The sequence below is a fragment of the Protopterus annectens genome, chromosome 9.part0 (genome assembly GCF_019279795.1).
Source record: "Protopterus annectens isolate FY-2018-M chromosome 9.part0, PAN1.0, whole genome shotgun sequence".
NCBI lineage: Eukaryota > Metazoa > Chordata > Ceratodontiformes > Protopteridae > Protopterus > Protopterus annectens.
Window position 1 is genome coordinate 1,308,017,164 of NC_056743.1, and position 13,895 is coordinate 1,308,031,058.

The following is a 13,895-nucleotide window of genomic DNA, read 5'->3' on the forward strand; positions in this document are numbered from 1 at the left end:
ATTCCAACCAGTCTGTGGAAGTTGGCCTTCAAAGAATTTCAACAACTGTTTCAAAAAAGAGTCATCCAAGAGGTTCCAAAAGGACAAAGGATCCAGGCATTACTCTCGCTTCTTTCTTGTGCCAAAAAAGATGGGGGACCTGCATCCTATTTTGGATCTCAGAAAGATCAATCTTTCAATCAAGAAGTCAAAGTTCTGGATAGTCACTGCTTAGTTCATTCTGCCCTTATTATGCAGGGATGATTGGATGTGCTCAGTAAATCTCCAGGATGCCTACTATCACATCAAGATAGACAGGCATTCTAGGATACATCTTCACTTCCAGTTAGGGGCCAATCATTATCAGTTCATAGCCCTACCCTTCAGTCTCATCACAGCCCCCTGGATGTTTACCAAATGCATGGCAGTGGTAGCTGCTCACCTGCTCTTTCAGGGGTTCCAGGTCTTTCTGTACCTCGATGACTGGCTCCTCGCAGCACCTCTGAGGCATCAACTGACACAGGTGATTTAATATATTCTTTTCTTTTTCCACCAGCTGGGTATAACTGTCAGCCTGGCAAAATCCAATCTCACCCCCACTCAATGGTTGGAGTCCATAGGAGTTCAGTTGGACTCTATGTCAGAGCTTCAACTTTACCTCTGTGCAGAATTCAAATGATTCATGAACAGGTGACACAGATTTTGGACCTGCCTCACTCCCCAGTTCTTTTAGTTCTTCGGGATCTCAATTCCATGGCCTCAGCCATTCTCCTTGTCCCTCTGGCCAGGTACCACATGCAGTTGTTGCAATGGACCTTAGCGGTCCAATGGTTGGCTCTTCTTCATCCTCTGTCTATGACCATAAAACTGACGCCTGTGTGCAGATATCACCTCCAGTTGTGGCATCAGTTGCAGGAACTCTCCTTAGGCAGGTCCTTTTCTCTTCCTCTGTCCATGGCCTCTCTGCCCGTGGATGCCTCCCTCCTGGGGTGGGGGGCATTTTCAGGGGAAAGCCATCCAAGGCACGTGTTTCCCACTAGAGACCAAGTTGCATATAAACATCCTAGAGATGGGGGCAGTTATTGTATTGTTGCAACCCTTCCAGGACTGCCTCCCTCGAGGGACACTTGCAATTTAGACAGACACTATGTCTGTTGTCAAGTATGTCAACAAACAAGTGAGAAACACACTCTTACCCATTGTGTAGAGAGGCCATGATTGTGTGGAATGGGCTATGTCCTCCAGCTGCTTCCTTATTGCAATGCACATACCTGGGAATTCCAACATGTTGGCCGACAGGCTAAGCAGATTTGTCTTGAGTCCTCATGAGTGGTCCCTCAATCCTTCAGTGGTGAAATAGATTTTTGACCGTTGGGGTCAGCCATGCTGTGAGCTTTTTGCCTCTTCAGTCAACCACAAATGCAGCAGATATTTTGCCCGATCCCCCTTCAGGGAGATGCTCTTGTCCACAATTGGCTTGTGGGTCTCATTTATCCATACCATCCTGTTCCCTTAATTCCAGAAGCTCTGCAGAAAGTGCAATGCCTGAGGATATCCCTTATCCTCATTGCCCCTTTCTGGCCGCATCAACTGTGATTCTCCTTCATCAGGTCTCATCTGAAGTATCCGCCTTGGATACTAGATCCCTATCAGGATCTGATTTCCCACTCATTGGAGGTTCCTCTCCCAAACCTTCGGACCCTTTGCCTAACTGCATGGTTTCTCCAGTTCAAGTGATAATTACAGTCCAGGCTTGCATCTCCCGTTAAATGTATTATATTGGCCTCCCAAAAACTTTCTACCAGGAAAGTGTACAGCAGTAAGTGGAAAAGGTTTTTGATCTGGGCCATGAGCAGGAATCTGGATCCCTTTTCCGCTTTGGTTTCAGATGTACTGTTGTTCTTGTCCTCCCTTTTCCAAAAGGGAGCAAGTTTTTCCACTATTAAGCATCAGTTGGTGATTTTTAATTTTCATGAGAGCTCCAAACCCACCTTTTCATCTAGGCTTTGTAAAGCATTTATGAAAGGGGTCTTTCTGCTTCGTCTGCCGATTAAGGGCCCTTCGCTTCCTTGAGACCTCACATTGGTTCTGCAGTCTCTGACTAGGAGACATTTTGAGCCTGCCAATTCCTGTAATCTCAAGTTTCTGTCTTGGAAGACGGCCTTTCTGGTCGCTATTACTTCAGCTAGGAGAGTTTCAGAATTGCAAGCTCTCTCCATTACTCCCCCTTATATGACCTTTCACAAGGACATGGTCTCTCTGAGAATGAATCCCTCCTTCTTACCCAAGCTTGCTTCCAGGTCTACCCTTATTCAATGCATTCAGCTTCTAGTGTTTTTCCCCAACTACTCCAACAGAGGGCAATATATCCTTCATATCTTGGATGTTCACAGACAGCTTTGGTTCTACTTGCATAGAACTAAGGATTTTCGTATGTCAGAACAGATTTTCATGGCCTTCTCTGAGAACAGGCATGGCCTTCAAGTTTCCAAGGTCACTATTTCCAAATGGATTTCTAGCTGCACCTTTATGGTGTACAATTTGAATCATGTGGAGATTTTGGGCCATGTTAGGGCTCATTCTACTAGATCTGTGGCCACTGCTTTAGCCTTTGTAACAAGGCTTTCTATTGAGAAATCTGTGCTGCTGCCACTTGGTCTAATCCTCACACCTTTATATCCCATTTCAGACAGGATTTAGTTTCTGGGAGTAGGGTTTCTTTTGGCTCCACCATGCTCTGACATGTCCTTCCTTGAGGCCTCCCAGGATGTTTGGTAGCTGGGGACTTTGACCCTGTGGTGAATAATGAAAACATGGATAACATCAGATAAAGAATTATGTACTTACCATAACTTGACATATGTGTTATCCTATGTCTTCATTCATCATATTTCCCACCCGCCATCCTCCTCCTGGTTTTCTGGTGGAGGAAGTTGGAGTAGGTTTCTCTCTACCTTGATAGGAATAGCCGAGGGCTATGGTAGCAAACTCAATCTGGGGATTAGAGAGCAGCAGGGCATTATGGGAGAAGGAGGAGCCAGAGCCCTGGATTCATCTGTTGTATATTTCCGGCTCAGATCCAAGACCCTGTGATGATGAATAAAGACATATAGGATACCACAGATGCCAAGTTATTGTAAGTAAATAACTCTGTTTCTATCAGACTGAATGGATGTAGACCATACTGTTATGTACTGCTTTAAAGAGTGGCTAAACCTTTACCAGTCCTGCATATGTCAACCAAGAAAATAGCTTAAGACATGAGCAATATTTTTAGTTTTTATATATCCGATCATTGCTGCCACCATAAATTGTGTCAACCCTAAAGTTATTTCATACATATTAGCACCATATAGCTGATCCAGCTTAAGCCCTGCACTCCAACATAGCTTTTACAGATGGTTAAAGCAAGCCTCACAGCTGGTAACTGTGTATACCTCTGGCAAGCAGTGCTCTTGAGACCCTTCTACTTACCTGAAAGAAGAATGACTGCTATTTTTATTCTTTTACAGACAGCAAATAATCTCTGAATGTTCTGACTGCTACTGCTGATGACAAAGTTATAATGCTTCTTTATTTTATTACAACTAAGTATTTTTAAAGGGGCTACATCTTCCTAACCCCACAGTGTGGGCTACTTTGCCCAACATCCATCTTACTTATTGTAATGGTCACTGAGATCTTACTTACAAACAGGAACGGGGTTCAGTCTTGAAGAGGTATGTGTCTTGATGATATATAAACTTGTGATGAGCCAAGCAATTCCCAGTGTTGACTATGGTTAAGGTGTTTAACTGCATTGTCTCCAAGGTGACTGTCTCATTTCCAGTCACCACAAGAAGCAAGGGATGAATCAATTTTCAATGCTGTCAATGCATTATTAAATAAGTATTTATACTGGCTTATTTTTCCTATGTAGCATCTATAAAATAATACTCTTAGTTTGAAACATATGAGTAAAGAATGTTTATATAACAAAACAAGCTATATCATTGCTAAGTGGCTTAAACATATAAAATGTGTATTAGGAAGTAAGTCAAATGCAGCATCATTTGAGAGATACAGGAAAACCTAACCGAATTAGTTATGTTTCTCTGCATCCATTTCCAAGACTCAGTAGTCTACAGTCTCACACAGTACTTAAGGTTGATGGAGTTCTGTTTTAGATGATAATCTTTCCTCTGGTCCAAAGAAATTGATAGAAGGAAATATTTCAGGAAAAGGAGTGTTGCTTCCATGCTTTGAACTGTTTAAAAGACAGATTGAATTCACTTTCCAGGTGTTCTTTTAAAAACTTTGAAAGTAAAACATCACTTACAATCTTCATTGCCGTTGCTGTACCAACAACATACCAAGGTAACTTGGACAACAGTTCTAAGCATTTCATACAAAGAAATGTACAACTCTCATGCAGTCCAGTGACTCTTGGCATGAAACGCAGATGTGAAGAAGGATGCACTATGTAAGCAATGTCTTGCAAAATTAGCTTCTAAGATAGCAACATTTTACCCAGAAAAAAGGGTAGACTTCCCAGCATCAAACACAGTCAGAGGTCAACGACCAAAGATATAAGAATAGCCACATTTTAACATTCTTTTAATAACTGTTTTGACAGCTGTTGTGGGTGTAGCCTCTAGAATAAGAAATAGAATAACAGAAAATGGTTTATATTGATGTTTAATAAAAAAAAAAAAAAAAAAACTATGATTAGTGATGAGTTCAGTCAATATACACAGAAATACTTCCGCAGTTGCAAAGTGTTGTAGCTTACTGCTTTACATTTATAATAGCTACAGTCAACAGCTGAAGAACCATATGTGTCCCCAAATATCTTAGTTATAAAGTATGCTAAAGGGTACAGTTGATCCAGCAAAGAATAAAAGAACATAAATGTGTCCAATGTGATGCATGCTTGCTATATTACTAGCTATCCAGTTAAAAGTAGATAATGTAATACTTTTAGTGTATGTTTGAACCTTTAATTAGATATCTAAGATGTATAGAAAAATCCAGTTATGTCAGGAGACTATATCAAGTGCAGAAATATGAGGAATAAATTAGACAAGTCTGATACTCCTTTGTGGAGATATGACATGACATGACATAATTACAGACCATTATTCACACCTTCCCTTACTAAGAGTAACCTTTATACAGATTCAGTACATTTGAGAGAAAAAGTGCACTTATTAAAATCTTACCATAGCAGTAGAGGTCCTTCTCTTCACTGTTGTTGTATCCTAAACAGAAGGTATTTTCCACCTAGGGCAGCTTGACGTTTGGCCAGTATAGAAAAGCCTAATGATCTTGTATGCGCCGTATGTCACATTTATGCTCCCTGCACAGAACATAGGGCATAAAAGGGACGTACGTACATAACTACCCAGAACTGAATTGCCTCAGAAGAGAATGGGGTGTATGTGTGTGTGTCTGTGTATGTCCACAACTAGTGTCTGGATAGGCTCCATCTTCTCTATGAAACTAACTTGGATCAAACAGGTAATCTGAAAATGAGTGAACGAATGAAATGTATGCATTGTATAACAAACAATAAAACATGTGGGACAAGAGAAAGTTAAACATATATTAAAAAATAACTGCAAGAAATGATGGGGCCAGTCATTTATGTACTTCTGTCTTCTCAGCTGGCCAAATGCAGTGTCTTTTATTTTCTTTTCCTTTGGCAGTAAGCTCAAATATTTCTAGTGTATCCAGAATCCTTTGGCTGTATTGTTGACATGTGCTTCTCAGGGAAAGTGCATCCTTTTACTGCTGGTGGTGATGCACTGGTTGTTGGTGACAGTGAAGGACTGCCTTCATAGTATTAGTTTTAATATTCCAAGCCCTACTCAATATGGGACCTGTGTGGGTTCAAAGTCTTTCATACTTTATTATCTCACCCTTCTGCTTTGCTCACACATGGAGCAGACTGATAGTAATTCCCAGGATGTGACTGGACAACGTGGGAAGGTAATCCTCTCTTTGTCATGCCCCTGTTTTGTGGAATTTCTGTTTCACTTGTTGGAAAGTGGACACATGCAGGCAGTTTTTAAACATTTGATGTGATATTTTATTGCATTATTTATCTTTAGAGGCAGTATAATTTGTGGTTTCATAAAAATTTCTATGATTCTCACTTGATTGCAGCTGAATGTCTGAGCTCCTGATATTGTACAGTACAACAGAACATACTATGGTCTTCAGACAAGGGTTCTGTGCCATTTCAGCCTGTCTAACCCTTATAATTTCCTGACCCACAGAAATCATCTATTTTGTTTTTTTTTTTTTTGTTTGTTTTGTTTTTAAATGATCTTTCATATAGTCAGTTTAGGTTCCTTTCATTTTTCCTAAATATTCTTTGTAATCTCACTCACTGAATGCTTTCTCTCCTTTTAGTGCTAAACATTCCCATATGAAAGTGTATAGCTTTGAAAGCTAACACTGACGTATCCACAGAGCTGTTTTTAATTCACTGAAAACACTCCTGGTTTATAAGGAATCTCCTCATGAGCTAATTTCTCCATTCCACATATTGCCTTAGTAAATTTGTTTTATATACTTTCCAATATTAATTTATTATTAATATTAATATATATTATAATAATTATATTAATATAATTATTAATTTATTCCTGTACTCCAATTCTGGTCATATTAAGGTGATTTGGACATTTTAATGTCATCTGCCTTATTTGGTTTTATTTATTTATTTATACAATCAATCATCTTATTACAGTCCTTCAGAATATTGTTGATTTGATAATTGAAACCAAGTTATCATCAGCCAAGATGCCCAAGTCTTTAAATGAGTTTACTTGAATCTGCTAACTATAGTCTGTTGGAGAAGAGTCAAAACTATTTTGATATGTTTCATCAATATTTGTAGTCCTATTATTTGCCACCTCCCTGACCTACAGTGACTTCAAAGGTGATAAACTGTAAGAGCAGCAGTAGGGATTCTGTTCCCTCATAAGGAAAAGCAAACTTACAAAAACAATATTTGTCACTCTTACGCTATTGGGAATAACAAATTTGGTCTGTATTATTATTAGTAGTTGTAGTATTAATATTATTATTATTATCATTATTATACCTGTATTTTATTTATTCAAATTTGGTCTTATGTATAATCTTTAGAATCCAGCACGAAAAATAAAGGTACTTTCTTTAGATAATTTAAAAACTTTTATAAGCCGTAAAGCATTTATGATTTGCTCCTGCATCATTCTCCTACAAATGAATTAGCAGAAAGGTTTATTCTGACATTTATGTACACAGCCAGAGCTATAAACCTGAAACCTAAACTCCTGCAGATTTAGAGTGACGATTTTCTACTTATTTGTAGAAATGCTGCACACCAACCACTTATTCATTGCTAGCATTGGTGCTAAGTGGTTTTAAGGAACAGGAACTTGAAATTAGGATGTTTTTCTTACGTAGAAGTATGTACCTACATGTGATTACAGAAACAAAAAGTGAAAACCGGAATATCAGCTAATAGAAACTGCATGCAGACCAGATCCAAGGTGTCAACCAGCTAAGAGCTGTAACATCCAGTATAAATTGTCTGAATGGTGGTGGTGAGCCATATAATTCTAACCTATGGCAAAAGTGATGGATGACAGGCGTTACATGTAAAGATGGAAGGATAACTATAGCCATTCCCAAAGACATATGGAAAAGGAGAACCCACTCCTTAAAGGACTGATGACTACAACCATTTGCCTAGCAGGATGACAGATCCATAGCCCCCATAAGAATGATTATTGCATTGTAAACGACAGTATGCATTACTGACCAGTACTCAAGGTACAAAGACTGAGTTGTCCAGTAGTAGAACTCTACTGTAAGGGTGGATTCACCTCTTGAACCATTTCAAGTCCCTGACACAAGCTCGGTGTTGTCTCAGAGATACTATCCAAGCATTTGAAGAGATTGCCTTAAAAGCTAAGCCTGTAAAGAGAGGAAGAGACTGAAGAAGTATTAAAATCATGCTTGAAACAGATACTTTCTTGTATGTGGAATCACAAAAATATTAAAACTCCACATTGGCATGAGAAGAGCCGGGATCAGTAACTGCACAGTGTATGTAGACTCCACACAGACAAGGCTGGCTTTTTGTGAAAATAAATAAGTCTGCTGGAGTTATGGCTGCCCTAAAGAAATGATGAAACATTATTAAAAAAAGCTATATGACATAATGATTGGCTATGCAGAAAAGGTCAAACTGGCAAAAAATACAGAACTGTTCTTTTCAACTGCAGATTCTGTGGCAGAACATAGAACAAAACAGCCATCAGTGATTCTTAACATTTTAATAATGGTTATACATATTAATTTATACTTCTTGATAAGTCTACTTCCTAGACTTTCCAACTAACATATTAGCAGCCTGTACCAAATACTTTCAGCCAAGACAAACTTAGTGGCAGAATTATCTTTCTGTAGGTTCTGGTGAGTCATTCTGCAATAGGATGCCTGGCCATCTGTAAAGCAATACACCAGTGCAGATTGCATCTCTGTGTTCTATGAGCATAGGATGTGTCATTTGGAGTTAATTGTGACCCAAGACAATCACAAATAATGTAGTCATATGACAATTTGTAGTATTTTACAAATAATATTTTACATGTGCAATAGACATGTTATGTATTAACAGATAATTCACCTAGAAATGTAGTTTTTACCACGATAATGCCATATAGCCATGTTAAGAACTACCATACTCTTCACTTGGAAATTAATATTCATACAAGTTACTGTGGTTGTTTCTGATTGGTTACATTATATTTGCCTGCACAGTAGTTGACTGCAGCTGAATGCTCATCTGTTTACATGAGTACAAGAGAGTCTAATCTCTAAAATATACTTCTTTCAGAAATGACACAACCTCAGAGGCTGGACATTTAGAGACTGTGGTGAGGGAATCCCTACTTTGGAGGGGGATACAAGGAAGTTTGACCTCCCCAGAAACCCCACTTTCTGGGTTGCTGTCGTTTGCAAATATATGCTGTGAGTAATCAGTAGCAAGTTATTAGAACTTGAGCAATTGGTGTTCAGGTTACTAAAGTAGGCCCAGTTACAGTTCGTGGATGATGTTATTAAAATAATTTACAGTTAAAGAAGCTATTTAGTTATCATATGAATACTAGCATAATATGGACATAAAGACTAGAATCAGTCTGAGCTTATTGTGAATAAGCTGCCATCATAACAAAATGGCTGTCCCACACTACACCGATTACTTATTTTAGAGATGTGTAGCACATGTAGTGCTAGTGTGCATATCTGAATATGCACCCTCCTGTGTAAGCTAATAATTAACAGATATATGGAACCATACAATGAATCCTGGTCAGACTACTTTATTAAACATAGTAACATTCAATGTCCAATTACAGGCATTTATTGCTGCCTTCATGAGGCATCTTGCAATAAGTAGGGTTTAAAAAACATGCATTTCATTTATTTTATTTTAAAAAGTAAATAATAATAAGATCAAAAATAGTTGCATAATTTCTTTCTTTTCCATAGTTTAACGCCATCATCTCTCACACATTTCTGATTTGATCCTTCATGGTATGTAGACCTCTCCATGCTACATTCCCTATCACCCCATCAACTTTATTATCAACATGGCTGATGCACCTCCTTTGTGTCTCACTGTCTTCCTCTTCTCCATGTTTATGTATCTCCACAGTCATTTTGTTACTCAGATTTCCATCTTCCCAGTATCCATTGCCTCCTTGCTTCTAGCTACTAGCCCTCACCTTGCTGGTTTATCACTCACTTCTTACTCCTTCTTTTAGCAATCCAGTCATGCCTTCTTACAAACAGTGCTACTTTTCCACTTTCTTCCACCAAAGTCTAGAAGCAGGATATCAGAAAAGTTTTATTTTTCAGGCAAACAGGCAGAAACAACTAACCTACACTGGAAACAGTTCACACTGATTCAGATTCTTTGCTAAGCCAAGAATTAGTAATTCTAGCTTTGGTTCAGTATTTTGTAATCATGGAATGGGTACTAATGCTTTGTTTCAGTGTATTTATATAAACACAGGGCTCAGCTTTAAGCTTTTTACTGGATAATTTGTTTAAATCCATTTACTCACATTTGCTACTTAAACGCTGCTTTTGCACGGGTCTGTGGTTGCATTAACAAAGCTCCACATAGTTTGGTGACCAGCTACAGCTCTGCTGTATTTATCTGAACAGTCTAAGGCATCTGCTGATTTCTGCAAAACTTAAGTAGAATTTTTCACTATATTGTGCACTTTTGAACTGCATTTTGACTATATCACTGCTTATTTGAGCTGTTTTTACTGAATTGTTGCACTTTGCTGTAGCATAGGCAAGATTCAGACCTGCTGAATCTAGTCCCATTTGGATAACTTGAGCACTAAACCAGGCTATCTGTTGTTGGAGAGGTGTCCCTTGCACCCTTGTAGCAGGAGTGTGCAGCTAGAACTCATCTGATTGAAGGCTGCTGGAACAGGGTTCAACTGTGAGCTTTTTATTGGGTAATTTGTTTAAATCAGTTTAATTTGCATGGGCTTGCGCTTGTTTGCACATCCCACACTGCGCAGCGAGCGATACCGTTGGCAGTTATAGAAGCAAACATTTTTGCCTGCAAATTTTCCCTTAGTACTCTGCTGGTGCTCCATTGGTGAGTTCTCATGATTGTGCCTCATTGACAGGTGTTACATTTAGAGAAGCTCCTGAGGTGCTAACACAGATCTTACCCACTACGTCTTCGTATTTTTTGACCACTTTTCCTGTCCTCTACTTTACCTGGTCCTTCCTGTCCTCTCCCCTGTTTCTGACCATATTAACTTACCTATCATTATGGATGGACAATTTCCCACAGTTTCTCCAGTCAACCTGGTTGACATGGGCATCCTGAGGCAATGTAGCAATTGCCTCATGTATACTGACAACTCACTCCTTCTACTTCACGCAAATTCAGTATGTGAGAGATGCATCTATATTAAGAACCTAGAATCCAGGCTCTCTCACTCACCAGTCAGTACATCTAACACTTAGCAGGCTGTCAGCATGCATGCCTCACCTCTTGCACCAACTAAACCAACAGCAGATAAACCTGCATATGCGGAAGTCCTTACCAGAAGCTTACCTAAACACTAGAGACCTCCTAAACACAAGCAAGCTTCACATAATGCATCCACTGCAGAACATAGTACACATAACATCTGTGTCTCATCAGACAAGCCCCTAAGGCATAACACAAAACCAAACACCTTAGTCATAGGTGACTCCATTGTGAGACAGACACATGTCCCTCCTATCAGGTTGGATAAGGAAAAGGTCACTTGTCAGCTGTCTGCCAGGTTCCAGGATTCACTACATCACACATGCACTCAAGTCTCTTAACAACAGGTACTGTTATGACTCCATCATAGTCCATGTTGATGTGAACAACTCAAGACATACATCACTGGACTATATGAAGATGTGACTGAGCTCTCTGATTATGTGTCTCAGGCAGGTATGTCCCTAGCCTTGAGCGTCATTTTACCTTTGCCAAGGATGATACCAAAATACAAACATAAAATGATTGACTTCAACAATTGGCTAGGTTTCTGGTGTCATTGTAAGGGAATCCAGTACCTGTCAGCCTGGGATGATGAGGTCAACAGATCTCGATGCTTTGCCAGAGATGGTCTTCATCTGGCTAGGCATCTAAGGGCCCTACCTAGTAACCTGCTATGGACACAGTTATCCTGTACTGCCATCACTCCATGTTTCATCTGCAAGAGGACATTAACAAAGCAAGTGCAGTTTAAAATGCCTTACATGCTCTTTTGTAGGTTGTGTCCTACCAGTCACATGCACTTTACAGACATTCCATTTAAATGCTTAGATATTGCTAGCAGCTCCCTATATTTTTATATTTCATTGGGAGTTGTGCCAGTTCACCTTTCCAGGTAAAGTAGGATCTCTGTTTCAAGAATGCATCTGTACAGGATCAATCATCTGCCACTTGGAATGTCTAAACAGGTAGATTGGGCATAGTTGGCTGTGGTAGTATTTGAGTCTCCAGATAAGACCCCCAGCCAGGTGTTAATATATGTGTATATTGGTCAAGAATCCAAAATTTAAATTTGTGTGCAATTTCAGAATTAATTATTAGCAATATGTGTGTGTATATGTGTATGCTTGTGTGTTGGGTATATGTGTATAAAGTCGCAGCTAGTTACTGCTTGTGTTAATATGTGATTTATATGATTCTATATTTCAGAACTATTTGTTTAAGGCCACGTGAAATCAAAATAGATACAGACAGCTCTGATGATGATATCACCAGTCCAAGCCCATCTATTCTTGGTGATGGAGAAGCAGACCGGGAAAAGGCAAAAGAACTGGCTTATCGACTCGTTCACCTTATCGGCTTTAAAAAGTCAAATGTTGCCCCATATCTCCAAAAGAAGTACGTTTCAGAATATTTTCCTAATATACAATATCTTTCCACATGATCTGATTGCAGCAATTACCTCATCAAGATCTGTATTGAGATCACCACTTTTCAAGCGAAGCATTGAATTTAGCTGAAAATTGTCAGCCAATAATTGTATACCATTGTCTGTTCAAAACTGCTTCAATTTTCTTTTCTTGTTTATTAAAAGTGTAACTCTTGTAATAATTTAAAGCATGTATACAGAGTAGCACCGTACTGCAAACTGTAATAGCTGATGGCAGGTTTAGTGATTTAGTCCACGTAGGAAGACCACTATAAGAAAATGGATATAGAAAAATACAGCAGCAATTAGAAAAGAAAGATCCTTAAAATTAAGGGAAAGCAATTGATATGAAGAGGAGACATTAGAAAGGGAACACTGGCAACAGTTATACATCTATGCTCTAAGGTGATGTGAAAATTGCTTTGGGAGAAAGGGACTGATAATATGGCAGACAATATGACGAAACAAAATGACTTGGTGTGGAAACTAAACAAGAAGCTAAACAAGAACTGGGTAGTACCTCCTTCTACCTTGATGCCACAGCCATATATTTAAAATGGTGACCCCATCTATACATACATATGTACATAAGCAGGCTGCCTATTACAAGTATGAGACCTGATGTTGTGTGTCTTACAGTTGTGAAAAATGTTTATTCTGCCATTTTTCTCATTGTTCAATGAAGGAACAGATCCAGCTTGGTTTGTTTGCTTTTGTTTGTACTAAATATGTGCTTTGATTTATCTAGATAGATAGTACATCGATAGACAGCTACAGATGCGCAGTTTAAATATAACTAGAGACTTTTCAGCAGTCCTACAGATACATAACACAATTTTTCTAGTTAGTGCCAATGTGTAATTTCGCTTCAATATACTGCAGCTGTGACTTAAAACTAGAAGACATCACCTTTAATGCTCATAAGACCAAATATAAGCAGGTGCTAAAATCCTTGCCACTATAACATCTCAGTCCAACTAGAAGACAATTCGTTTGCCCCCATCTCATTAAAAGAATGTCTTCATTTTGACAAGACAACCGATAGAGGAAATAATCACACAACAAAAACTGCTTAGTGTTGTCAATAACAGTCAATAAAGATTCAACAACCATATGCATTATGGTACACCCCAAACAAATCAAAAGTGGAGTAGTGTCTTCTGAGCCTAATCTTTTATCCCACATGGTGCTGAAGTATCTGCTGCTAATTAATATGTGCTTAATCTTGTCAGTTTTAAGTCTGTTCATGTTCTAACCAACCTAAAATTTCCATTCCATACTCTTGAGCGGGTTTACCGTAAATTAGCTAAATCTGCTGCAGGTTATCACTCTAGAATACATCACAGCATGGCCTTCTGTAGTTTCAACCAGCTAGAATTTCCTAATAACTGTATCTAATACAGCAGATATTTGCTCATAAACTCTCGTCTGTTCCCA

The 13,895-nt window shown here is 38.8% G+C and overlaps 1 protein-coding gene across 3 annotated transcripts in view; it reads left to right on the forward strand.

The window, feature by feature from the left end:
* LOC122812030 overlaps positions 1-13,895 on the forward strand; it is a 639,997-nt gene that overhangs the window by 400,415 nt on the left and 225,687 nt on the right. For all 3 annotated transcript variants that reach the window (XM_044084271.1, XM_044084270.1, XM_044084272.1), the window contains one exon: positions 12,239-12,427. In XM_044084271.1, coding sequence (XP_043940206.1) covers positions 12,239-12,427 — 189 coding nt within the window. The remainder of the gene's footprint in view (positions 1-12,238; positions 12,428-13,895) is intronic.